This window comes from Danio rerio, chromosome 3, assembly GCF_052040795.2.
Source record: "Danio rerio strain M-AB ecotype USA chromosome 3, GRCz13ab, whole genome shotgun sequence".
In the NCBI taxonomy this organism is placed as follows: domain Eukaryota; kingdom Metazoa; phylum Chordata; class Actinopteri; order Cypriniformes; family Danionidae; genus Danio; species Danio rerio.
The window spans coordinates 45,260,764-45,285,985 of record NC_141023.1 but is presented as its reverse complement, the minus strand read 5'-3'; the positions used below and the strand labels follow the sequence as shown (position 1 = coordinate 45,285,985).

The window sequence follows — 25,222 nt, the reverse complement described above, 5'->3', positions numbered from 1 at the left end:
AAGTCAACACTGAACTTTTCCAATGACGTTAATAAAGTTGCTGTCTTTAAAGAGCAGTTTAGATAAGAAATTTATGAGGTTTCATTTCAGCTTCGCAACATGCTGGTTATGCAGACATCTGCCCCGTAGGCAGCAGGCTGCAAGGGAGCTTAGCAGGATTTTAGACAGTCAGAAACTGTGAAATCCTGCGCAGTGCAAAGAACGCTTAGTCAAAGAGGAAATGACTGATGTAAACTTTTAATCATCAGAGGAAGGAATAGTATTTGTGATGTCTTAGCTCCTAATCAACACCTCCTCTCTCCGCAGGGCTTGAGCTAAAAGCTGTGGCGGCCCAGCAGGGCTCCTACCCACCTGCTGGGAGATTTTCTCCAGGAAATACTGTTCGATCAGCTCAAAGGAGGAGCATTTGTTCAGACGCAGCTCCTCATCCAGGCCCTGAAGAAAAGGAAGGAGAGAAGGAAGGCAGATGAAGCTATGCTCATTCGTTTGGTCAGATATATTGGTCGTAGTTGAGAATACCTTATAGTCTCCACTCTTAAGGTCTTCCAAGAGCAACCCTTCTCCATCAGCGTGGAAGAACCGCACCAGTGTCTGCAAGTAAAATACTGGTTGAATTATACATAGGAAAAAAATGTATGGTAGTATGTTATTTTTCTGGAAAAAACAAAACTGAACAGGACATATTCTATTGAATGTAAACACAGGGTTCATACACATTATAACAACAAAAATTCCATGACTTTTCCCTGATTTTTCCAAGACTTTCTAGTAAATTTTTGTTCAAATTTATCACAGCATATCGTAAAACACGCAACAAACTATTTAGTTTCAATTTATGTTTATAACTATGTAACATTGATTTAGATAATGCTTACACCTCACTAATAATGTAAGAGTATGTGATTGACCAAGGACAGAAGTAAATAACCTATATTCAAGTATCCAAATGTTTTCCGAGACATTTCCAAAACTTTGTGGGTTTTTCTGTTTTTACAAAACTTTTCAAGGCCTGAAAAATGTCATGTCAAAATTTTACGATTTTTCCAGGTTTTCCAAGACCGTTTGAACCCTGTAAAAGCTCTTGAGCTTTTTATTGAGCAATAGAATGTCATCATGATCACTACCACTCAATACTCGTCATCTTCCATTAAAACTCGTTCTCTTGTGCATTTTCTTTGATTGTCTATAAAGAAAACGCTACTTAATTAGCTTAATAGTTAGCCTATTAATTAGCTTATTAATATATAAATAATAAATAAAACTAATTTGTTATATTGTAATAATTGCTGTAGGTGGGCATCTGGAGCTAATATAACCTAGCTAAACTGTTTAATTAATCTAAAACGGCTAGCAGGGCGCAAACATCTATGGCGCATAACTTTGTTTCCTAATGTGTTAGCGAGAAAAACAGTCATATCTCACACACCGCACGACCCTGAGTGTCTTTGTTAGCAGCGATCTGGCAGAATAAGCAGATAGGAGGCAGCAGATAGGAGTTAACCTTTTTTTTCTGAGCTCTAAACATGAACAGCCCTTAACAGGACCAAAACACTAGGGTGCTTCCTTTACACATGTTACTTTACAATATTTTTATAAACCAAGGAAATATCGGGCTTAAAAAACAGAAGCCAACTCAAGTACACAACCGATGCATTTAACCAATATAACATGAAACAACTCTAAACCATTTCCCATGATGCACCTGGCTATAGTGTTGTGGGCCAGGTCATTACAATATTGTTATCTGTTATAACACAATTGTTAAAATGTATAAATGCATTACATAAATCTAATAAAATACATGTGTTGTTCTGTGTTAAATATTAGAACTCAGTTATTAGCGTAGCAACATGCTAACATGCACTTTGAGGCATGTGTTGATAATATGACTGGTTGAATCTTACAAAATCTCACATTTAATGTCAGATTATGTAACCAAACTGCTTGCTTTAGCCATAAATATTGAGCCTGTTTTAAGATGATTATGTTTACAATGTTATTTTCTTGCATATTGAATCCTGCAGTGCCTCAAAAAAATATTTTTTTGAGTTTGCAATCTTTCTCAATGAGAAATCTCACTAGATTCCCGTTACTGTAATACATTTGTGGTATAAATACAGTGTTCATTTGTTTCTTGTGCTTTCTTTGACTGTCTGGACACCAGCAAACTTGCAGAGACTTTCATAAAACGCTTCTACAGTATGACTTGTTGTGCTAACAGACCAACTAAATGGCGTACAACATTTTCAGCCCACACACTCGCTCAGCATTCATACGTGTAAATCTGTGGTGTGTTCCTGCCAGTTCCTCTCTGTTGGAATACTGGAAATCCCATATTGACATGCTGCCGGGGACATCCTCAATTCTCCACTGAGCTGTGGCCAAAATCTGATGTGCTCCTGACGGTGTTTGGCATAATGCTGCAAAACCATGAATATGAATGTAGACTGAGGGAACCCGGCACAAGGATTGCCGTGCCGTACAATGAGTTCTTGTAATAAAGCGACAGCTGGCAAAGCACATGGTACTTTTAGCACCATGTTCTAGCTAATTTACCTAATCTAGTACTCCTTTTCCCCAGTAATGGTGCTGGAACTCAGCCAAGGCTGATTCATCTGTTTGACCATTTTCGAACACATTTGTTTTCATCTGTCATGTGTCTCCTAGCAACAAGAGGGAGTTCATGTGAGTTTGATGTGTTCGAGACTTGAATGTCTTGTAGGCTGTGATTCTCAGTTGTTTAGTGAGTAATCCAGTTTGTCTTAAGACTCGTTTATCGTTTTTAAACAAGATGCTAATGGTTTAATCAGATTCAATGATTTACTGTATGCTAAGCTAAGCTTGAAGCTTCATGCCAGACAAGCTGAATGGATTCAAAAATGGTCAAAACTTTTTAACTATAGACCATTTCAATGTGGTGTTGTCATTGGCCCATGAACATTTCCTGCTTGTTGTCAAATATATTAATATTAATATATATATAAATATTTATCAATATGCAGACCTTTTTGGACTCTCGGAAGCTAAGGAAATAAAAACCATAGAACCATTGTTATTGTTTACATCACTCAAAATGGTCTATAGGGGAGTTGTAAAATGAATTTGTAGTTTCAAAGTGGAGAAACATTACGCCCCATTCACATGGGGCGTCAGCGTCAAGGCTTCCCATTCATTTTGAATGAGTGACGTCAGGCATTGCCGAACTGCATTGTGGATCCGTCGGCGCCGCTTCAGACGCGTTGCTCACTGCAAAAGTTGGGACTTGCTCAACTTTTCAAGCGCCGACGAAAGCATCAGCCAATCAGATCGCTGTATGCAAATACACCAGCTCAAACTGTGGCCTATAGCTGAGTAATTTAATTTGCTAACGCTGCTGTGCAATTGCGTCAGCCCCAACTTCAGACACTGTTGACGCTGAAGCCCTGTGTGAATGGGGCGTTAGTGGTCTCTAATTTTAATGATGGTTTGAGACCACCAGTTTTTTTGGGCCCATTGCATAGCCAACTAATCTAGGTTGAGCACCAGCAATGTCCCTGCTGAAAAATCCAGCTTAAACCAGCCTAGGCTGGTTGGCTGGTTTTAGCTGGTCGACCGGGCTGGTTTTTGAGGGGTTTCCAGGCTGGTTTCCAGCCATTTCCAGCCTGGTCTTAGCTGGTCAGGCTGGAAAATGGCCAGCCAAATCCAGCTAAAACCAGCTTGAACAGCCTGGTTTTAGCTGGATATAGCTGGTTTTGGCTGGACTCCCAGCTTGGCTAGGCTGGTCAAGCTGGTTTTAGCTGGTCATCTCCCAGCCTGACCAGCTAAGACCAGGCTGGAAATGGCTGGAAACCAGCCTGGAAGTGGCCAAAACCCCTCTAAAACCAGCCTGGTCAACAAGCTAAAACCAGCCAACCAGCTTAGTCTGGTTTAAGCTGGATTTTTCAGCAGGGGTATTTGGAAAAAAAAGGGCATAAAGGATCTGACAAAAGTTCTAAGACTATATTTACAGACATGTCTCACTCAAATTACTAGGTATGGGATAAGGTGCCAAACTCATTATGACACAATAAACCCTGCCTCATAAAAGCCCCAGTCACCAATTGGTTAAGTCACTGTGCCCCTGCCAACTGAAGCTCCAGTTCCCATAGAAACAGATATTGTTGCTGATTTGAAACACGTTATTTAAATGTGAGTTGGCAAGTGGGGTTTGGGACTTTGTTATTCAAGTGTTTCAAAGTTAAATTTGCATGAGCGAAACAGCTACCCTGAGGCGCTGCAAATACGGTCATGGACAAAGCTGACATTTCTCGAATAGGACTTTGATGATCCTCCTTGCACTGACCTCAACAGTGTACTGGAACCGTGTGTAGAATTCCACCTGGACACCCCTGTTTTCTCCAACAGCGTCCAGGATCATCCGCAAGAGCAGCTCCCACAGACTCTGAAGAACCCTGGGGTACACAACAATCAGAAATGTCACGCTCACAAACACAGTGACCTCCTTCACAAGCAGTCAATTGCCACTTTACAGTGGCCAATTTTCTTGAAAAACAAGCTCCAGTGGTAAATCTATGTATCATTAGTGTTATCGCTACAGTATGTCCCCCTTAGCATGCTCTTATCGGTTAATGAAGTAATTACCTTGTTAGATTCTCTTTAACCAGTGACTCATTGAGAATGACTAGAGTGTCATCTAGGTACTTCATCAGTGGAGCCACAGCCTGGAGGAGTTCATCAGAGAACCATATGTTGAAAAACAAATTAAGCCATGCTAAGATGAAATAATTAAATGTTCTTTCTCTGTTTATTCATACTTGCCTCATCATTGTTAATGGAGTCTGGAGAAAGGCTGATGTGCTGAATGCATCTCCTGAGTTCAGGAATCATCTGTGTAGGAGATGTTTTTAACATTGATTTATACAAGCACGAATTGCTTAGTTTGTGCAGAAATCGTGCAAAGCTAATGAACCAATTATGGATGTGTTTCAGAAAAAGCATTGCTAAAAGTCTATAGTCAAAAGTTGTTTTAGTATGTGCTGTCATATATTTATATATGGGATGTAAAAGGATAGTTCACCCAAAATTAAAATGTATGCACTTAACCTTAAGTTGTTTCTTGAGGTTGAGTGCATATAAAAGAAGATGTTTTTGAAAAATGTTACTGTAGAAACATAGCTGTTCCCAGCAGGCACACAACATCATAAGACGTTAGTGTTAGGTTAGATTTAAGTCATGACTTTAGGTGACCAAAATTCAATGTCTAGCCTGCTTCTAAGGACAACGTTATTTTGATGTCCAATTACGTTGATATTTGGTTGATTTTAGGTTGGTTTGGAAAGTGACCATAATTCAACGTCTGATAGATGTCATCGGTATAACATGATTAGATATTAATATTTAGTTGATTTTAGGTTGGACATTGGACATTGACGTCAGCCTGATGTTGGGTTCTGATGTCAACCCAATTTTAATTTCCAAACAAACTCCAACATCACCATGACGTTGGGGTACGTTGAGGTACAACGTCAATATGACGTCATGTTGATGTCCTGTGCCTGCAAGGTTGATTTCTATAGTAGGAAAAACAAATGCTATGGATGTCAATGGATTCAGGTTTCCTAAATTATTTAAAATAATTAATTTTGCGTTCAACAGAAAAAAAAAAACTAAAACAATTGACAAGTGAAGGGTGTTAATTATGACAAAATTTGTATTTTTGCGTGATTCTGAAATGCAGAATTGGGTATATTGACTGGCCATATAATTATGGCACCAATGTTTGTTAACAAATGTAATGTAATGTAAAGTGCATATATATAGCATATTTATTGGTATTCTGATTCTGATACCGTCTTTATTGTGTATTGGGGGTTTCTTCAGACCACCACCAGTATGCAACATCCACTTGGATGATGCGACGACAGCCACAGGACAACGTCACACCAGTTATAGGGAGAGTGGAGAAACAGTGACAGCCAATTCACTGGATGGGGATGATTGGGAGGCCATTGTGGGAATATACTTTCATATAATCCAGTTCCAAATTAACAATAATCTCTCTCTCTCTCTCTCTCTCTCTCTCTCTCTCTCTCTCTCTCTCTATATATATATATATATATATATATATATATATATATATATATATATATATATATATATTTATATTCATATAGAACAGATTCATTCGCCTGAGCAAATTTTCTCAGAAGACCTATAGTTTTACCGAGTCATGCGACTACGGTAATATCGCAAAAAATTAATATTGCGGTATGACGGTATTTTCAATACCGTTACATCCCTAATATATATATATATATATATATATATATATATATATATATATATATATATATATATATATATATATATATATATATATATATATATATATATATATATAAATGATAACTGAAAAGTAAAATTCCTTGAATTTTAATTAGCTCATTTCATTCAAAACTCTAGCTAGGGTGTGACAATACAACATCTTGCTCCTTAAGAACGAGCTGAACCAAAGTGATGCAAATGCTATAGGCAGGGTCACAACGACTTTTTCTTTGTCTTTAGGGGATACTTTCAAGCTGATCAGGGCAGGTAAAACCTCAGGATTTATTCAAGACCCTAAAACAAGATCTACAACTAATCTAGTCATGCCCATTTTCTATGTCTCCTCCTAGCCACTCCTCCCCTCCTAAAAACATATCACTTCAGACTTGTGATAAAACTTGCAGACTGCAGACTTGTTAGGAATCCAGCAGATTCGCTGTACAGTCTGTCAAGTCTTGCAGACTTGTGGACTTTTTGAATACGCTGTATGACTGAAGACTAAACAACACATCTCAATAAAGCAATTATTCTGCTTGTTCCAGTCTCCTAGATTGGGTTCTCTTCATTTATTAATTTTACAACGATATGATCGGTAAGGCCAAATGAAAGGAATTTGGCCAGGACACCAGGGTTACACTCCTACTCTTTACGAGAAGGTCCCTAGGATTTTTAACAATCACAGAGAGTCAGAACCTCTTTTGACATCTCATCTGAAAGATGGTGCTCACTGATAGTATAGTGTCCCCTTCACTTTACTGGGGAATTAGAACCCACACTGACCACAGATTAAGCACCCCCTGTTGGCCTCACTAACATCACTACCAACAGTGAACTTGTTCTCCCATTTGGTCCCTATCCAGGTAGACAAGGCTCAGCCCTGCTTAGCTTTAGTGAGTAACCTGTCTTGGACTGCCTGGTGATATGGCTGTGGCCAAGGAATCTGGCCTGTTTTACCCTAATGGTACAACAGATAGTTGACTCAAAAATGAAAATCACATTTACCCTCAAGTGGTTTCAACCCTTAAAAGTTTTTTTTCTGTTGAACACAGAAAAAAAGTTATTTAGAAAAACCTTTCCATAGTAGGAAATAAAAAAATACTCAATCTTTACAGGTGTTCAGCCTTTTTAAAAAATGTCTTCTATCTAACAGATGAAAGAAGCTGAATGATCAGTGAATGATGGCAAAATTTTAAATTTTGTGTGAACTGTCTCTTTAAATGGCGAGATACATCAATGTATAAATGTATATAAAAAAAAAAACTTATGTGCAGTGTGCATTAGTGTCAGCAAAGCATGCTTATATTTCCCCATAACTCTTGATATAATCGTATCTCTTAGCGCTTGTGCTCTTTGATGAATGCTATTACCCTATCAGTGAGGTGTGTGATTAGGCGCTTGGCCTCCCTCTGCAGGTCGATATCCGCGTTGTAGAGCTGCCCGTTCAGAGACTTGTTGACCTGCTCTTTCCCTTCCAAGCCGCAGGACTCCTCCATGGCCTGCTCCACCCCCCGCCAGTCCATCTCCCGCGGCAGACCCCCCAGGTACACACGAACATTCTCGGTGCTATTCAGAGCGACGCAAACCTGCACCAAAGAGGCAGCCAGGAAAAGGAGGAAGGGAGATCGGAAATGAGGAAAGGAGAGGTAAAGTGTGGAAAGAACAAAAAGGAGGTCTAAATGGGACGGAGGAAGAGAGAAAGCACATAGTGCAAAATGAAAAGGGGGCGCTAACGAGGTCAGACGCACTGTGACACTGGCGCACCACTGAGACGTCAGTGTTGTCAGGGAAAAGCACTCAACGCTGACATTTACTTCGCTCATAATGAAAGCCAACCCTCCCCTCGCCCAGCCAGAAGCGACTATACCTGCACGATGAAACTCTTGTGGTCTCATCCCAGCTGGCTCCTCTCAATCTTGCGCTTGATCAGCTCGGCGTAACACACCGCTTCGCTGCAGAAATTCTGCCACACATCAAGAAAGGATTGTGTTACGTGGGTGAAACCATCAATTCTGGTTTTCCATTACGAGCATGCTTTTTTATTTTCAATGTTTATGACCGCCGCTCTCCAGCTGTGCAAGCTTAAACTGCATGCTTATGAAAGTAGAGCTTAGAGGCGCTCACGTCCGTCAGCCGGGTGATGAAAATGAAGGCTCCCGCTGAATCGGGCCACGCCAGCTGGGCCCAGAACTCCCGCACCTGGCTGAAACATGCTGTAACATCCACCGCTGAGGAGCTGTGTTTGCTCTGACTCTGGATCGACTCCAGCTGCATCATTAAAATACACACAAAACAATATGCAGCCAACACACACTCAAAATAGTCTCTTGACAAGTGTTTAGTGTGATTTATTTTCTTTTTTGCACTGCACGAGGTTGAAATCGATAAAGTTATGATTTCTTTTGTGCCTTTATATCAATATTAACTTAAAACAGTCTTCTCTGCTGTGATCTAGCTAGGACCATGTTTCCAAGAAGAATTATAAACCACAGAAATATTCAAAATAAACACTTCTTCTTACACTACCTGACAAAAGTCTTGTTGTCTATCCAAGCTTTAGGAACAACAAATAATAACTTAAAGAAAGCGTTCTTGCAGGACTCCCAGAGATCATCAAGAGTCTTTGGATTCATCTTCAATACCTCCTCCTTCATTTTACCTCAGACATGCTCAATAATGTTCATGTTTAGTGAGTGGGCTGGCCAATCCTCGAGAACCTTGACCTTCTTTTCTAGCACGAAAGTTGATGTGGAAGCTGAAGTATAAGAAGGAGTGCTATCCTGCTGAAGAATTTGCCCTCTTCTGTGGTTTTTGTTGTAATGGGTAGCATAAATGTCTTGATACAGTACCTCAGGCTGTTGATGCTGCCATCCACTCTGCAGTTCTTTCACATGTCTCCATACTGAATGTAGCCCCAAACCATGATTTTTCTTTCACCAAACTTGACTGATATCTGTGAGAACCTTGGGTCCAATAGATATTCCGCAGTATATATCATGATTGGGATGCAGTTCAAGAGATGATGCACGGGAAAAAATCTACCTTCTGCCATATTTCCAAATGGTCAACTAAAAGTCAAGTTATTATTTGTTGCTTTTACAACTTACTAGACTTTTTTCAGCTGCTTTGTGATGACTGCTGTATGTTTAATGTGTATGAATGAAAATCAATGGGAGCAGGCATGCTTTCTTTAAAGTAGAAATGGTTTTATACTGGCATGCACTCAAACAATAGCCGTAGCACATGTCTCGGCTTGACAAAGTGTCACCCCATCTTCTTCATCTTCTATATCATATTTCTTTCCGACAACTTTTCTAGAGGATTGCTATTCCTATCCCTTAACAATGAATCTGCCCAAAGCACACCTTCCACCATATTGTGTGCTCCTCAAAGACAAAGTAGATAAGATTATGACAGCAGAGTCTTGTGATTCTGCAGGGACACACTGCAGAATGTAATTGGTCAGTGTATCTTTTGGTCATTGGATTTTCATTTTACGAAACAGATATTGAAAAACAAAAAAACGAGCTGTACATATAAAAAAATGAAAATCAAATGTTTTTTTTTTAATTTTGCTTTTCCGTTTTTCACCATGAAAAAGAAAAATTAGACGTTTTTTTAATATTTGTTTTAAAATTCAAAGATGAAAATCAATAAATCCATTGTATTTTAATATTCGTTTTTTTTCTGTTTTTGTTTTTTTAAACAAAAATCTAAAAAAACGGCTTGTTTTTAATTTTTCAATATCCATTTTTCTAAAATGAAAATTCAATGACCAAAAGATACACTGACCGTAATTCACTCAAATGTTCATGTTAACTGCACTCTAAAAGACTGGGTTGTCACAACTGGGTTAATTGACTTGTTAACCCAGTGGTTATGTTTGTCCACATTTGGCTCAACATTTGGTTACAACAGCCCAGGATTTTTTAGAGTGTGGATGTTTGGGAGATAGTTAGAGAGTCTTTGGAAAATGTCCCAGATTGAATAATGTGTTGTTATTTTAGGCTATTCTTTATGACATTGTCATTGAAAAGCTAATATTGGCTGGCTATATATTGTATTGTGTCCAAACATGTTCCTGAAGGAACAATGTCATGCAAAGTTTAACCTAAACTCCAGTTAGACACATCTGAACCAACCAATCAGTTTTCACACCCACTTCAATTTCAGTGTTTTGAAGTACCCCTGTTAATCCAACATTAAGTCAAATATGTACAAATCCAACATTTGAGTCTTTTATTAACCACTTAAACTCTGCTGCTATTTGGGGATTTCTGCCTGGATTTTGTCTACCCAAATTTAAAAGCTTCCCAAATCCACATGCAAATGCAAAAATGTGGTATCATTTTAAAGAAAACCCTTTGAATTTTTATAAAACACTATTGAAAGTGTTTAAAATAACTGTATATGTATTCTGTGTTATAATAAACACCTAAAAAAAGAGGCGCTTTTGGATTTTTTTTTATAAACTCAAATTTGAAAGTGTACCTTTTAGGTTCTGTGTGGTCTAGCGTGCTGTAATTAATTTTGGTGGTTCCTACATATGTCTGTAATCATAGGAAAAAAAGAAAAATGTCTCTACCATAATCTATGCAAAAGTTATTGCATTCCAACTGATGAGAGGTGCTGTACAAGCCACAGAGACCGATCCTTGTTTACATATTTCATTCTTCTTTTGTTTGATCAAACATAATTCACTGTGTTTGGACCACATCAGACATATAAAAGGATTGCTTATGCACATCACCTCCAAAACAGAGGAGAATGGCCCTGAAGGGCACAGCATAAGGTAAGAGATGACAGCTGTCTGTGCTATCTGGGGCTGCTTAGTGATCATGAATGTATTGTTTACATTTCTGCGCCATGGAAACACCACAATTCATTCAACAACTGTTTGGCATATGAATATAATTCAGTAAAAACAATGCTAAAACTGTATGAGCACCAGCAAGAGTTTTCATTTGAGCTATAACTTGTACATGTGTCATATGAAATAATATGAAAAAGAACCAATGTAAAATACCTAGCTCAGGTATCCAAAATACTGTGTATTTAAGTGTAAATAACTTTTATACAGTAGAATAAAAACCAAAGTGATGCATATGTGCATAAAATATAGATTCTACACTTTCAAACGACACCACTTACGGGGGTCTGGTGCAACGCTAGCCCTTTAAATCTGAAAGCGAAAGTCGATGACGTCACAGACCTGGGTCCGCAGAGTTTAAGTGGTTAATTCAATTTAATTGGGATTGTTCATATCTGACCCAGAATTGGTTTAACGCAACATTTTTAGAGAGTATAATCTTGGCTTTTGGTTTTGGTCAGAAGCTCACCGGATCCATTTCCACTGCTTTACGGATCCTCTCAGTGGATCGTTCATGTACAATCTGCAGCCATTTGTGAATAGAAGTCTTAAACCAGTTATGGAATCCAGTAAGAGCCAACATCTTAGTGTCCCTGGAAAGAAATTACCACATTTATACAAGCCGGTCATGAATTAGCCATGCTCACGCTCATTCAATCAAGAGTGTATATATAAACCCTCATGAACATTCATTGTTTGCATAATAGCTTAGCCAATGTATTAGCTCTCATGCACATGGATGAAGAGAAGCTTTAATGACTAACTTGAGAGGCAGGTACTCCCTGAAGCGTTTGAGGGATTTGAGTGACATGTAGAGCTCAAACAGGGTCTCTCCCATAGTTTGGGTGAGCCGTGAACTCTCCTGCTCCAGATTCCCACATACTCGCTCCATCGCTACATTCACATCATCCGCCACCTGGAGAAACAGCACAACATTAAAGCTCCATCTCTATCGCCGATTCGCGTTTATCAAGGCAAGGCTTATTTTTAACAAAGATCTATAAGCGTTCCCAAGAGAGCTCAAACTTACAAGCTTCTCTAACTGCCGGTAGGAGATGCTGAAGAAGTCAACCTTCACAGAGCTGAAAGACAAGACAAAAATGTCCTTCCTGTGTTTTCTTTTGCTTTTATTGCTCCCTTTTTTAGTGTGCACCAACCCATCTCATTCACTGAAGTGTGCTTTTTTCCCAAGTCCTTCTCATTTGTCTTTTTTATCCCAGTTTAATTCGCAGAGATGGTTATATATAAGCTATTCAAAGCCTTGCAGAGAAACCTGCCTTTTTTTGAAGGCAAATAATATCCGCTATATTTGTTTAAACAACCCTGCAACACTAGCTATTCTCCATCAATCTATTTTTATGCACATAAAATGAGCATAAAAAAGTATGTGCAAAAATGAGTAGATAAACTTTTTATCTGATACGACAAATGCACATTTATTATGATAGAACAGCATTTACTGAATAAAACTCCAGCATCTGCATCAAAAAAAGGCATGTGATTTTGTGTTACCAGATCATGTGATGACAAAAGAATTTAGTAAAACCATTCGTCCGTCATCAAAGTGGTTTGGTATTATTACTGTACCTTCAAGAACTGTTTTAGGTGGCTGCGCTCCCAAAAAGTGGTCTCGCCACCTCCAAAGGCTAGCTATGACTGAATTTGTTGCATTTGTCTTCGTGTTCTGAGGAAACTGTACTTTATTCACAAATGTTTTATGCAATATTCTAGTTATTCTAGTATCCTTTGATGGAAACAAAGCTATTGACTAAATAAACAGCTTCCCAGACATGGGTTGCGGCTGGAATGTCATCCGCTGCGTAAAAATGTGCTGGATAAGTTGGTGGTTTATTCCGCTGTGCTGACCCCGGATTAATAAAGAAACTAAGCCGACAAGAAAATAAATGAATGAATAAACAGCATAAATTTAGGGTGGCACTATTTTGCTGAACAACCAATGGCAGGCAAGTGGTTTATTTATTCATTCATTTATTTCCTTTTTGGCTTATTCCCTTTATTAATCTGGGGTCACCACAGCGGAATAAACCACCAACTTATACAACATATTTTTTATGCCACGGATGCCCTTCCAGCTGCAACCCATCACTGGAAAAAGCAGACAAGGGGTTGTCTTCTAGAAAGCATTTTTTTTTATTTTTTTATCTCAGCTTAACTTCCAGAGATATTTTTAAGTAAGCTACAGTATTCAAAGCATTCAACAGAAATGTAAACACTGCATTTTAGGGTTTGATCAAATCACAATTCTAAAAGTTTGAGAGTTCTAATCAACCTAATCTTGAAAAGTCAAATGGCAGAAAGGTAGCGTGGCCTGGAAGCCTGTTTGAAAACAGTTCTAAAATTTCAATATTGTAAATTTATAAGAACTACAAAGATTACCTGTAATAAAGCTTGTTGTAGACATTTTGTCCTTTCTGCACATCAGCGCATACTGCATCCACCACCACAACCAAACGCCTCAGCTGCTCCTCTAGAGTCTACAGAAATTCAGTTTAATTCAATACAGTTTATTGCCCTCAGTGGGGAAATCTGTTTTGCTTTCATTTGCATACACTAAACAGAAAACAACATAACAACACAAATCCAACATTAAATTACATTAAATGAAGAAAATAACATATTTAAAAGTCTAATTGGTGTAGATAAAGCATATATAGACAAAACATCTTGAATACAATGAAAGCCTTGGATCAGAATGTCTGCGAAATACGTATTAAACATCAGTACTCACCCCTTCATCTGGTTTAATATTTGATATTATTCCTTCATACCACTCAACTGTGCCTTTCTAATTTCAAAAACAAGCAACAAAAAAGAAAGAAAGAAAATTACAAAACAAAATAATGTAGAAATGCATCCATAGTATAATAAAATATGCTCCAGGTTGTATTTCACTAAAATCACTGTGTACGTTGGCCACCAAAATATTTGGACACTTTTAGACTCGTAAACCAAACTTACTGTTGAACTTTTTGAATGTCACCGCATTACACTGAGATACAAAATATCTGCTAGACCTTTTCTCAGAGCCGCCTTCTGTTTTCTAAGCCATTTTTGCAGCGACCTTTAACCATCCGGTCTCAAGTGGATGTATGAAGTCGGTTCTTCATCTGTTCAAAAAGGTGTCCTAGATTGACTACATAGATTGTGGAGGGCTACAGGTGTACCATTGACATTTGACAACAATAGTGTCACAAAATTAATGTCGATAATTTGAACAATGCCCTTATTTAATTTGTAACCTATCTGACTTACTTGTTTGTTTGTTTTTGTTTGCAGTTTTTAGTTTTCAGCATATTTACTTCAGTCTTTGGTGTCACTTGATCATTTAGAAGCCCCTCTAAAGTAAAAATCTGCTCAAGAATCATGTATCATTACTATTATCATAAATTTTACAAAGAGTTGTGCCCCTTAAAGGGGGTATGAAATGATAAGTCAAAATTCAATTGATATTTTGTCATATAAGAGATTACCTTAAAGCTCAAAACGCCAAAATCGCCAAAATGACTTGGTTATGGAATGAACCGCTTTTGGCCCCTTTTTCACTGAGTGGTATGGTACGGTTCGGTTTGGTATGCTTTTATGGCCATTTCCACTGTCAAATGTTGCAAATGTTGTTTGTTAACAATTACAGAAAAACTACACACAGCATAGATTTAGTACTTATTTGGGTTCAAAAACAACATGCAATACATAGCCTCATCTGTATCTTTAATCTTCGCCAGCACATATAGCCCCTTGTTAGAAAGTAAATCAGTCATTCCAAGTTTATAATAGTCCAAAAGGCGATAATAGTTAAACATGTAAACACCGTTTTTTTTTATTTTATTTGCTACTTTGTTTTTCTGTGCAACAGTCTTGCGTTTGTCCAATTCTAAAAGAATTTAATGTTAGCAGCACTTCAATAATCACACGCACATTATTATTATTAGCTCAAGACATTTGTTATTTCAAATATAGACGTGCGGCAAATGCATAAGAGAAAGCGAAATCGCTCGCACTAGTAAAAAAACTATGGCCCTGTAGAAAACTACAGGGCACAGGGTAGATTCTGCTCTTCTTCTTGGCTTTGTGGCTGCTCATCAAGACGACGACAAGGTTTGTTTGAGCTCGGGTTGACCATGGCTCGTTATTATATGTATATATTATTACGGTGTAATGAAAATGGCAGTAAAAATGCCTCCACAGAATATCCACACCTACTTCTATGTCACTGCCTGTTTAGCTCCAAAAACCGCTTCATGCATGTAGGTATATAAACAATAACTGATCTATGTGAAAGCTAAATGATAAAGTCATTCAGAAGACAAGAAGATACAGTGCGATGCAAAGTCTTTCCATTGTCTCCTTCAGATCCCAAATAATAGTAAAAACTTTCAAGAGTTTGCCCTTAGCTGATGATTGATTATAAAGCATCTTTGGCATCCTGTCCCGGGAGAGAGCCCTGAACTCGTGAAATCCTCGAGCCCGGGGCTCCCCCCTGTTGCAGGGCGAGAAGGGTCTGAGTTCAGGTAGCTCTCGAGAACTCCCCCTGCTTGATGTTGGAAGTAGATTATGAATGCTATGGAGTGTCTATGCTGTCAATTTAGTTTTGTCAATTTACTTAGGTTACATGTTTTTGAAAACTGGAGAGCCCAGGGAAAACCCATGCAAACACGGGGAGAACATGCAAACTCAGCGCAGAAATGCTGATTTGGCCAGGTAGTGACTGTGCCAGTGACATTCCTGCTGTGAGGCAATGATGCTAACCATTAGGCCTCCGTGCTGCCCTGACAAGGTAATGGGAGGAGTAGGGGTGGAAGGGGGGATTCTTCAAGACGAAGATGGCTATGGTAAGATACTCTGGTTATTTCTAATGGTTAAGGAGTCATCTGCTTGGTGAATCAGTGTTAGCTGCCATCAATCATAAGTGCATGCTACTCTCGAAATTATTTTATAAATAAACTTCACTTATTGACTTTTTTACATACAAGTCCCAGACTGCGTCAGCAAGATTATGGTCATTTTTTTACTATTTACTTCTCAGTACCTATCATACTATGTTCTAACGAAGTGAGTTCAAAGCAGGACAAAAATAATCTATTAATTCTAAATGGGAATGTTTTTAATATAAAAATCTTAATAACATTAGAGGTGGACGTCAGAGAATTTTCACCGTCTCCAAACTAATGCTTCTGAATACTTGTGTACATCTTAGCCAATGAAGTTTCAGTGTCCAAATACCTTTCAGGACCATGGTACTTCTCACAGTTGGTCTGGACGACCTTATTACCTTTATAACTGTGGCTATTTCCAAATGCAGTTCACTGCGGTTTGAACACACCGCTCTAAAGGCTGCCATCGACTGCATGTGACCGACGCTCCTGAAGCACACACATACACAGACGTACACATACACAGCAGTGGATCAATACCCAAAGAACAGTTTCGGTCACACTATCTGAAACCTGAATATACTATTGCTGTGTCTCTGAGCCCAGTGTACTGTACTACAACACTAGAAAACCCCACAGGATATCAATTTTTCTGTGTCCCGCTTCCCAATACTGATCTAGCCAGAGGGAGTCAGAAAGGGCAGATCACCATGAGCCCAGCTGCAATTGATGGTGGAAATATCTGAATTCAAATGGACTTATTTTGGTCCTTCAGCCAGGAAATCGACCGGATGAATGCAGGTTTCTGTACACATATGTGCAATTCTCCTGACAAGTGTAGCAATGGCGGTCATTTTTGATCTTTTGAGAACATTACTTGGGTTCCTGTGAGAAAAACAGCTCATAAATCACACAGAATGAAGCCATTTGAAAGTGTAAAAATGCAGAATGTTTTCTGTGAGGGTTTTGGCAAAGACTATGGAATACACATGACGTGTCACTTGTATAGTTTTAAAAGGTGAAAAGTTTAACGATCAATATGGCGAATAAAGCCCCGCCTTCTAGCACAGGAGCCAATCAGCGATCACTATAGACCAGGGTAGGGTTGCACCAGCTGTATGTAAGTTCTTTCTTAAACTGGAATGAAATTAAATTTGTTCTCACTTCAGTTACACCACATGTTATTGAGGCATACTGTAGTTAGTAAGTCTTAAGCTCTCCGTAAAGTCATGCGTAATCACATTGAATGACGTAATATCCAATAAAAAGCATTTAGATTCTTAAACTGCTTTAAAATTCTGCAACTAATGCATCTATATATGACAGTCATATGAAAATGAAATTATAAATCATATTTTTAGTACATTAAATTACAGTCACTAATAACAGATGACGCACACACCGGCATCGCGAGCTGTGAATGCACACAAAAAACACATAAAGTTATCAAAACATTAAACTTGATTTTTTTTAATATATATATTCTACACACGAAAGAGAAAAGAGCAGGGAGAAAACTCAGTCATGAAGAAATTCTCATTTTAATTGATGGATACAATTAACACAAAAACACTTCTTGAAAATAAGGAAAAAGAAAATTCTTTCACAACCCTAAAAAAAAAAAAGCTAAATTTGGGAGGAAAATAAGGCTGTGAGTAGAAGGATATCATTCCTTATTATGATCGTAAGCTCATCTATGTAAACTAATCTTACTGTCTTTTTATTTCTACCATTATACATGGGGGGAGGCTGCTGTAAATATTTAGGAGGAACGTAGCGTTACAATTGAACTAAGTTCAGTGGTGCAACACAAACATATTTAGTAGTGTGTAAGTTGTAATGTAGTGTCCCTTTAAGTTACAACTATGCTAGGTTTTAACTTACGCACTAATGGTGCAACTGGCTCCAGGGGTGTCCAAACTCAGTTCTGGAGAGTTTAGCTCCAACCCAAATCAAACTGAACCAGCTAATCAAGCTCTTACTAGATATACTAGAAACTTCCAGGAAGGTGCGGTTGAAGCTAAACTCAGCAGGACACCAGCCCTTCAGGACCGAGTTTGGACACCCCTGCTATAACATGACTATTCTCTGTGGAAGGGGGTTTGGACTAGACGTGAGTTTCTGCAGATTTTGTGTGATTCAAATGTTTAGAAATGAAAATAAAGAGGCACTTTTTGTTTAATTGTATTGGTGATTCCTAATATGAAATTTAATAGTAAGCTTGACAAGCAGTTTTGGAGATTTGATGTTTCCCAATTCAAAAATTACTCCCCGAGACACATTTCAAAGATGGCCGCCGAGTAAAATGACTTGCCTTAAAGGGACTTTGGTTTGGATTGGGGAACACAATTAGGCCCAATCCTGATTCTATTTTTGTACTCCTACCCTTCACCTAGGCCCTTGAAACAGAGTGTGAAGGTGAAGGGCTTCAAAATTTACCCCTTAGAAATTGGACAGCACTACAGCATGTTATCATATGTCATTGCGATCTCTAGCTTCATATGAGATTGGCGATCAAGACTACAAGGTAGAATTGGGATTGGGCCATAGAGTCTGTACAGTATAGAAAGCATTACACTTATGGAAAGTGTGTGTGTGTGTGTGTGTGTGTGTGTGTGTGTGTGTGTGTGTGTGTGTGTGTGTGTGTGTGTGTGTGTGTGTGTGTGTGTGTGTGTGTGTGTGTGTGTGTGTGTGTGTGTGTGAATTAGATTTGGTAATTTACAGACACTTGTAAAAGGGCATGGGTATGACCAAGGTATTTTAATACTGAGTTAGGTTTATGAGGACTTGTGTCCTTGTAATTCAAAACAAAACAAAAAATCATAGTTAATTTTTTACATTTAAGATTTGCTACAGGTTTTCCATGAGGGTTAGGTTTAGGTGTGTGTGTGTGTGAGTGTGTGTGTGTGGGTGTGTGTGTGAGAGTTTACCTCAGCATAAGCTCACAGCGTATGATTGCAGCAGAATTGTTGCAGGGGAATACTTGACGCATACTCTTCATTTGAGACAGGCAGTAATCACAGTAAAGTCTGAAGCTTTCAGCCAAGAGACCCTCCTGCACTCAGAAACACATAATTACAGACTGGACCCAGATGAAAGGAATTAGCTCCAAACTAGGCTTTGGGGGGGAATTCACCAAGAATTAATTACACCAACTTACAGCGACGTTTATTTGCACACGCCGTGCTGTTTTAAGCACTCAATTCGCTAAAGAAATTATGTCATAAATTAGCGCCAATTGCAATCTGCAACTCTTAAGTTCTAAGTGCATGTTTGTTTAAAAGAATTTCTTGAGAAAAAGATTGGCAGTCGTACTGAATAAAGTGGACATGAAATGTACATTCACCCTATGTATTTCATAACTTAATGACGTCATCCATTTATTGTGCTTTTTATAAGCCTGTACTTTTAAATGACAATGTTCTGTTGGGTGGAACTTTCTCGCAATATACTCCAGTGTACTTTCAGATCTGCCATCCTAATCTCAGATAAATGTAACTGTTTAATTATGTGAATCGCATATGTTTGTACGAAAGTTATTTCATTTTTTAAAAATTTGATTTGTATCTTATTTGTACAAAAATTCACATACTGTACATACAAATTCAATACAGATTCATACATATTAGCTCCTTATTAAATAAACAAATATCTATCCAATCAACAAACAATACTTGTACCTAATATTTCAGGCAGATGTTTGTTAGATAATAGTCACAAAAAAAAAAACAAAAAAAAAAAGGGTTAGGTTGCAATTTTATATAACTATAAAAGTGTGCCTGATCGAAATAGATTTAGGCTGTGTTTACACTGCAGATCTTGATGATCAATTCCGATATTGTGACTGTATCCAATTTTTTTGTTGATCAGCTTACATCATCTTTTGAAAGTGAATCGTATCCGATTGTCTGCATTTACACTTCACACGGCAAAGGCGGAATGACCAGGGGAAAAAAAAGAGCAGGCGCTGACTGACAGCAGATAATAAAAGAGCACCCTTTTCTCCTTTCCTGTGCTAAATCTGTTTGCAGTGTTTCATTTTTTTTATTCTTTTTGACAAGTTGTTACTGTAGTTTATGACAGAAAAGTTTTTATTTGGTCATCTTCTTTTAATCTAGGCCTTTTTAAACGAGTAGGCATCATGTCTATGACGTGATTTATGCAGGTGAAGTATGCAATAGTTTTATATTAGTTTTGATTGGTTAAAATGATGTGGCAGATATTGCCCTTTCTCGCTCACTTTCTTTCTCTCTCGTTTACATGCATATTGTGCTACATGACAATATAAAAGCTTTTTTAGTCCTCGTGTATGAGATTTAAGGATTTCTGAAGTCTGTTCTGAAATGAAAGCATCAGAGTTAATGTCATTCGCTATGGTTTTTAATGACCCATGTCTCCCATTGACAGATGAATATCCGATCTACCTAATTTTGATCTAATCCTTCTCAGAGGATTGTTCTAAATGATCACCCTTTTGCAATGCACTATGGAAATGTTCTATTGTTCTTTCTTTTTTAACGTAATAAACAGTCATTTTAATTGAGACTTTTTTTGAGACTGTTTAACTTAAATCTTACAACTTTTGTAAAATCTTATATATTCCACATAATATTTTTTTTCCCCCACTGGAATGTATATGCATTTGACTATAAATCACAATTGGATAGAATTTCATTGTTTATAATAATAAATAAATAAATTACTGACATAGAAAAAAAACTATATGTTTTGAGTTTATTCATTTTTCTTTGGTTTAGTTCCTTATTTATGAGGGGATGCCACAGCAGAATTAACTGCTAAATATTCTGCCTTATCTTTTATGCAGTGGTGGCCCTCCAGCCACAACCCAGAACTGGGAAACACCCATACACTCTAGCATTCACATACATTACGGCCAATTTATTTCATCCAATTCACCTATAGCGCATGTCTTTGGACTGTGGGGAAAATCAGAGCACCTGGTTCTTGCTAACTGAGCCACCATGCTGCCCTGTTATAAGTTTAATAATTCCATGAAGAAATAATGTCAAATAGGTTAGCAGTAGCTCTAAATAAAACTCAATGTTCCAATCTAAATAACCAATCCTATGACTGAAAAACATGTTATAAAATCTCAAAATTCTCCAAAGGCCTCGCATTATTTTGCATTATTTTTTAAAGGAAATTAATGTTACAAAAACTACTTACATTTTCCAGAAAACACTTATTAAAAAACCTGAAGTGTGTTGAATTCACCCCAATCTATAAAGCCCCTCAGAGCACTAAGCCCCAGACTGATCTCCAGTCTCTGCCCAGACATTCGGGGTCAGTGAGCTGTTGTAAAGACGCACCAGCTCTCCTTGCACAGCCGTATCCTCCCACTCGGCCTCCACGGTTTTCAGCAGCCTGAGGAGCAGCGCGTAGCTCATTCTCTGAGAGCGGTGGTGGCTGCTGTAACACTGCCAACGGCTGCAAACACATGCAGAAAACATCCGGTTTGCACACTAGTGTCAGTCTCACTGTTGGCAGGCATGTGGAACTGAAGCATGCAGAGACTATCAGTATGGGTCTTGGTGTTATTAGCGTTTGCTGTTTTCATGCTGTTGTGCTCATCCTGTCAATGAACATGCAGTAAACAGACAAGCAGTGTTGGGGCAAGTAACACAAGTAATGTGATCAGATTACTTTTTTCTCCAAGAAATTAGATAAAGTAATGCATTACAGTACGTTGTAAATTCCACAAAAATACTGAAGTTGCTTTTCAAAAAAGTAACCTAAGATACTTTGTTTTCCCTTTTAAAAATTAACAGACTTCCGGTTCCTGTGTTAAAGAGAATTCAAAGGTAAGTGTGTTGTGTTTATGTGTAAATATGATACTTACTGTCATTCTAGCTTAATTTACTCTACTTAGCAGCCAAAATAACAGATTCAGTATCTTTTAAAATGAATAAAAACTGTGAAATACAAACTCTTTACTCGCAATATTCATTGATGCAGCCCAATGTTGACCGGGGGGTGTGGTGGTGGGGGGGGGGGGGGGGGGGTCAACTTTCCCCAACACTGCAGATGGGCTTTGATTTTACTACAGGTGTGAAGATTAATACTTACATGATGGCCTGCTGAAGTGGGGAGAGGTCAGCCTGCACTGCATGATGGGACAGCACTGTCCATGCAGCCGCACACACTTGGCCATTCCAGTTGTAAGGCTCCTTCTGCAAGAAAATTTGTACTTTTAATTATAAACAACTCAGCGCTTAATGATACTGTGTGGTAACTGAAAGTATATTAAAATATAAAAAGTGCAACCTGAATTTGATTATGCTCATAGTCCAATATCTGACTCAGCATCTTCTTGTGAATGGTCACATTGGAGGCCATTTTACTCATTGCTGTGTCTCTCTATTGAGCAGAAGGAAGAGGAATTAATATGTACTGTATTATAAAGAGGAATGTTAACTGCAAAGGAATGAACCTCATAACTTTGACTTTCTAAACCCATTTAGTGAAGCGTTCAAAGAACCATCAAATGTATAGTCAGGAAGATTTTTGATATATATATATTTTTTTTAATTATTAATGTATTATAGAGTTTTGAAAACGTCTCTTATGCTAATTGAGACAGCATTTATCGGATTTATTTTTTTTAAATATTACGTAATTATAAATGTAATTTGTTACATGTTCATTCAAAATTCCTCCCAACATGCTGATTAGATGTTCTTATCCAGTACTATCATGTTGAAAATAGCTGTGGTGCTTTTTTTTTTTGTATTATACATAAAAGTGATGCTTTCATCAAGATTCTTTGATGATTACATTTTTAAAAATGCATTTATTTGAAAAGAAACTATTTCATTACAATATTAAAACATAAAAAAAAAACATCTACGGTCACTTTTGATTATTTAAATGCCTTGCTACTGGAAAGAAATATTTATAAAACAAATAAAAAACTCTTACTGATCCCAAACAATCGAATACTATTGTAGCCGCTTTTGTTCATTTAAATTGTGATCTGCAGTTCTGAGCATGGATAAACATTGAATAAATCATGTTTCACAGTAAAGACTCTGAATTATGCAGATGAATGAATTAATACATTTTAATTAGAACGTTTGCCTAAATATGAAAATAAGCATTTAGCAAAAGGCCGTGTAAGAACGGATTTTAACTACAGCAGTTCAAACTGTAGATCTGCCGAAGGACTTAAAAGTTATCAGTATAATCGTCACCTTAGTATTATAAGCTTCTATCTGACTTTTTTTTTTCTTCAAAATTTAGTTATTGATATATTCTTATTAAATGACAATTTATTTACATTATGGGATTTTTTTTTTTTTTTTTGCATAAGTTGTTTATATTTTAAGACTTTTTATAAAAATAAAAATCAAATGTTACATGCATAATGTTTGATATGGAATGCAAACACTTTAAAGCTCATTATTTCAAAATCATTCAGAACGCAGATAAAACCTTATAATTCCAAGGTGACGTAATGCTAAAAAACATCTAGTCAAACCATCCTTCTGCAATCTTAAACCAAAAACAGAAATAAGAACAGTTATAATAGCTAAAATGTGGGGGAGTGTTGCTATTATGTGATTGTATTGTATTGCAATATGGAGCAATCAAGTGTTGACGTTAAATCAAAAGTAATTCTCAAAATACTTGAAAATGAAAAGATTTAATGACAATAATTGTCTATGGTTACAACTGAATTAGTTACAAAATAACAGTAAAATAATAAAACATGAAATGATAAAAACATTCGATATTAATTGTGCCCAGCTTAAAATTAAGTTACCTGAGAGAGAGGGAGAAAGCGAGACAGGGGGAGGGAGAGAAAGACAACATGCGTAGGCCCCTATGAGAGGTGTGATCCTTGTTGATTAATAACAAGTCAATGGTTACTGCCACTTTTAAAGTAAATAACTCATAATATTCTACAAAAAAGACTTGTGAGACAGGATAAATGTAATAATGCTGTACATAATGTTCAGTTTCCTGCACAGATCAGTTGTTTCACTTCATAACACCACAATGTGTCAAATATATTAATCTTGCTTTTGCCTGTGTGTGTTTTCATGACTCCCAAAGTGCTGGCTGATGTTGAATTGCATTCTTTGAATATCCATAAACCATTCAAATAGTATTGTAGCCACTTTTGTTTATTTAAATTGTGACCTGCATTTCTGAGCATGGGTAAACATTGAATAAAACATGTTTCACCGTAAATATTCTGAACTATGCAAAGATGAATGAAACATTTAAATGGGGATGTTTGCCTAAATATGAAAATCAGCATTTAATTAAAGGCCTTCACTGTTTTTTATTTTTTTATTTTTTTCAGAGATGATTTTTTATCTGAAACTATGATCCTTGTTGATCAATAATAAGTCAATGGTTACCACCATTTTTAAAGTAAATAACTAATAATATACCGCAAAAAAGACTTGCGAGACAAGATTAAATGTTATAATGTTGTAAATAATATTCAGTTTCTTGCACAGACCAATCATTTCACTTCATAACACAACTATGTGTCTGTAGCAGCCACAAATAAATCAATTTTGCTTTTACTTGGGTGTATTTTTTATGACTCCCAAAGTGCTGGTTGATGTTGAATTGCATTCTTTGAATATCCATGAAATTTTCAGGTAGTATTGTAGCTGCTTTTGTTCATTTAAAGTGTGATCAGTATTTCTGAGCATGGATAAACATTGAATAAAATATGTTTCACGGTAAAGACTCTCAACTATGCTAAGATGAATGAATACATTTTAAGAGGAATGTTTGCCTAAATATGAAAATTTGTTTTTAATCAAAAACCTTCACAGATTTTCTTTCAGAGATTATTATAATCTAAAACTGTAAACCTTATTGATTAATAAAAAGGCAATGGTTACCACCATTTTAAAGAAAATAGCTAATAATATACCTCAAAAGAAAAAAAAAACTGTGAGACAGGATAATTGTAATAATGTTGTAAATAATGTTCAGTTTATTGCACAGATCAGTTGTTTCACTTCATAACACCACAATGTGTCAAATATATCAATCTTGCTTTTGCTTGTGTGTGTTTTTATTACTCCCAAAGTGCTGGCTGATGTTGAATAAATTTTTTTTGAATGTTCATGAAATTTTCAGTTAGTATTGTAGCTGCTTTTGTTCATTTAAAGTG

At 37.2% G+C, this 25,222-nt stretch overlaps 1 protein-coding gene across 4 annotated transcripts in view; it reads right to left on the bottom strand.

Annotated features, from left to right (window-relative positions):
- baiap3 (BAI1 associated protein 3) overlaps positions 1 to 25,222 on the bottom strand; it is a 138,390-nt gene that overhangs the window by 15,634 nt on the left and 97,534 nt on the right. For 2 of the 4 annotated variants that reach the window (XM_087245066.1, XM_087245068.1), the window contains exons 13-30: positions 22,348 to 22,440; positions 22,150 to 22,253; positions 21,393 to 21,510; positions 18,993 to 19,117; positions 16,461 to 16,551; positions 13,920 to 13,976; positions 13,568 to 13,665; positions 12,201 to 12,252; positions 11,935 to 12,086; positions 11,640 to 11,763; positions 8,425 to 8,568; positions 8,168 to 8,263; positions 7,671 to 7,975; positions 4,798 to 4,866; positions 4,621 to 4,700; positions 4,322 to 4,430; positions 520 to 591; positions 352 to 435 (exon numbers count right to left, since the gene is read on the bottom strand). In XM_087245066.1, the coding sequence (XP_087101192.1) occupies positions 8,192 to 8,263; positions 8,425 to 8,568; positions 11,640 to 11,763; positions 11,935 to 12,086; positions 12,201 to 12,252; positions 13,568 to 13,665; positions 13,920 to 13,976; positions 16,461 to 16,551; positions 18,993 to 19,117; positions 21,393 to 21,510; positions 22,150 to 22,253; positions 22,348 to 22,440 (1,230 nt within the window). In that variant the 3' untranslated portion in view covers positions 352 to 435; positions 520 to 591; positions 4,322 to 4,430; ... (2 more) ...; positions 7,671 to 7,975; positions 8,168 to 8,191. The remainder of the gene's footprint in view (positions 1 to 351; positions 436 to 519; positions 592 to 4,321; positions 4,431 to 4,620; positions 4,701 to 4,797; positions 4,867 to 7,670; positions 7,976 to 8,167; positions 8,264 to 8,424; positions 8,569 to 11,639; positions 11,764 to 11,934; positions 12,087 to 12,200; positions 12,253 to 13,567; positions 13,666 to 13,919; positions 13,977 to 16,460; positions 16,552 to 18,992; positions 19,118 to 21,392; positions 21,511 to 22,149; positions 22,254 to 22,347; positions 22,441 to 25,222) is intronic. The other 2 variants (XM_087245065.1, XM_087245067.1) reach the window with 1 other exon arrangement.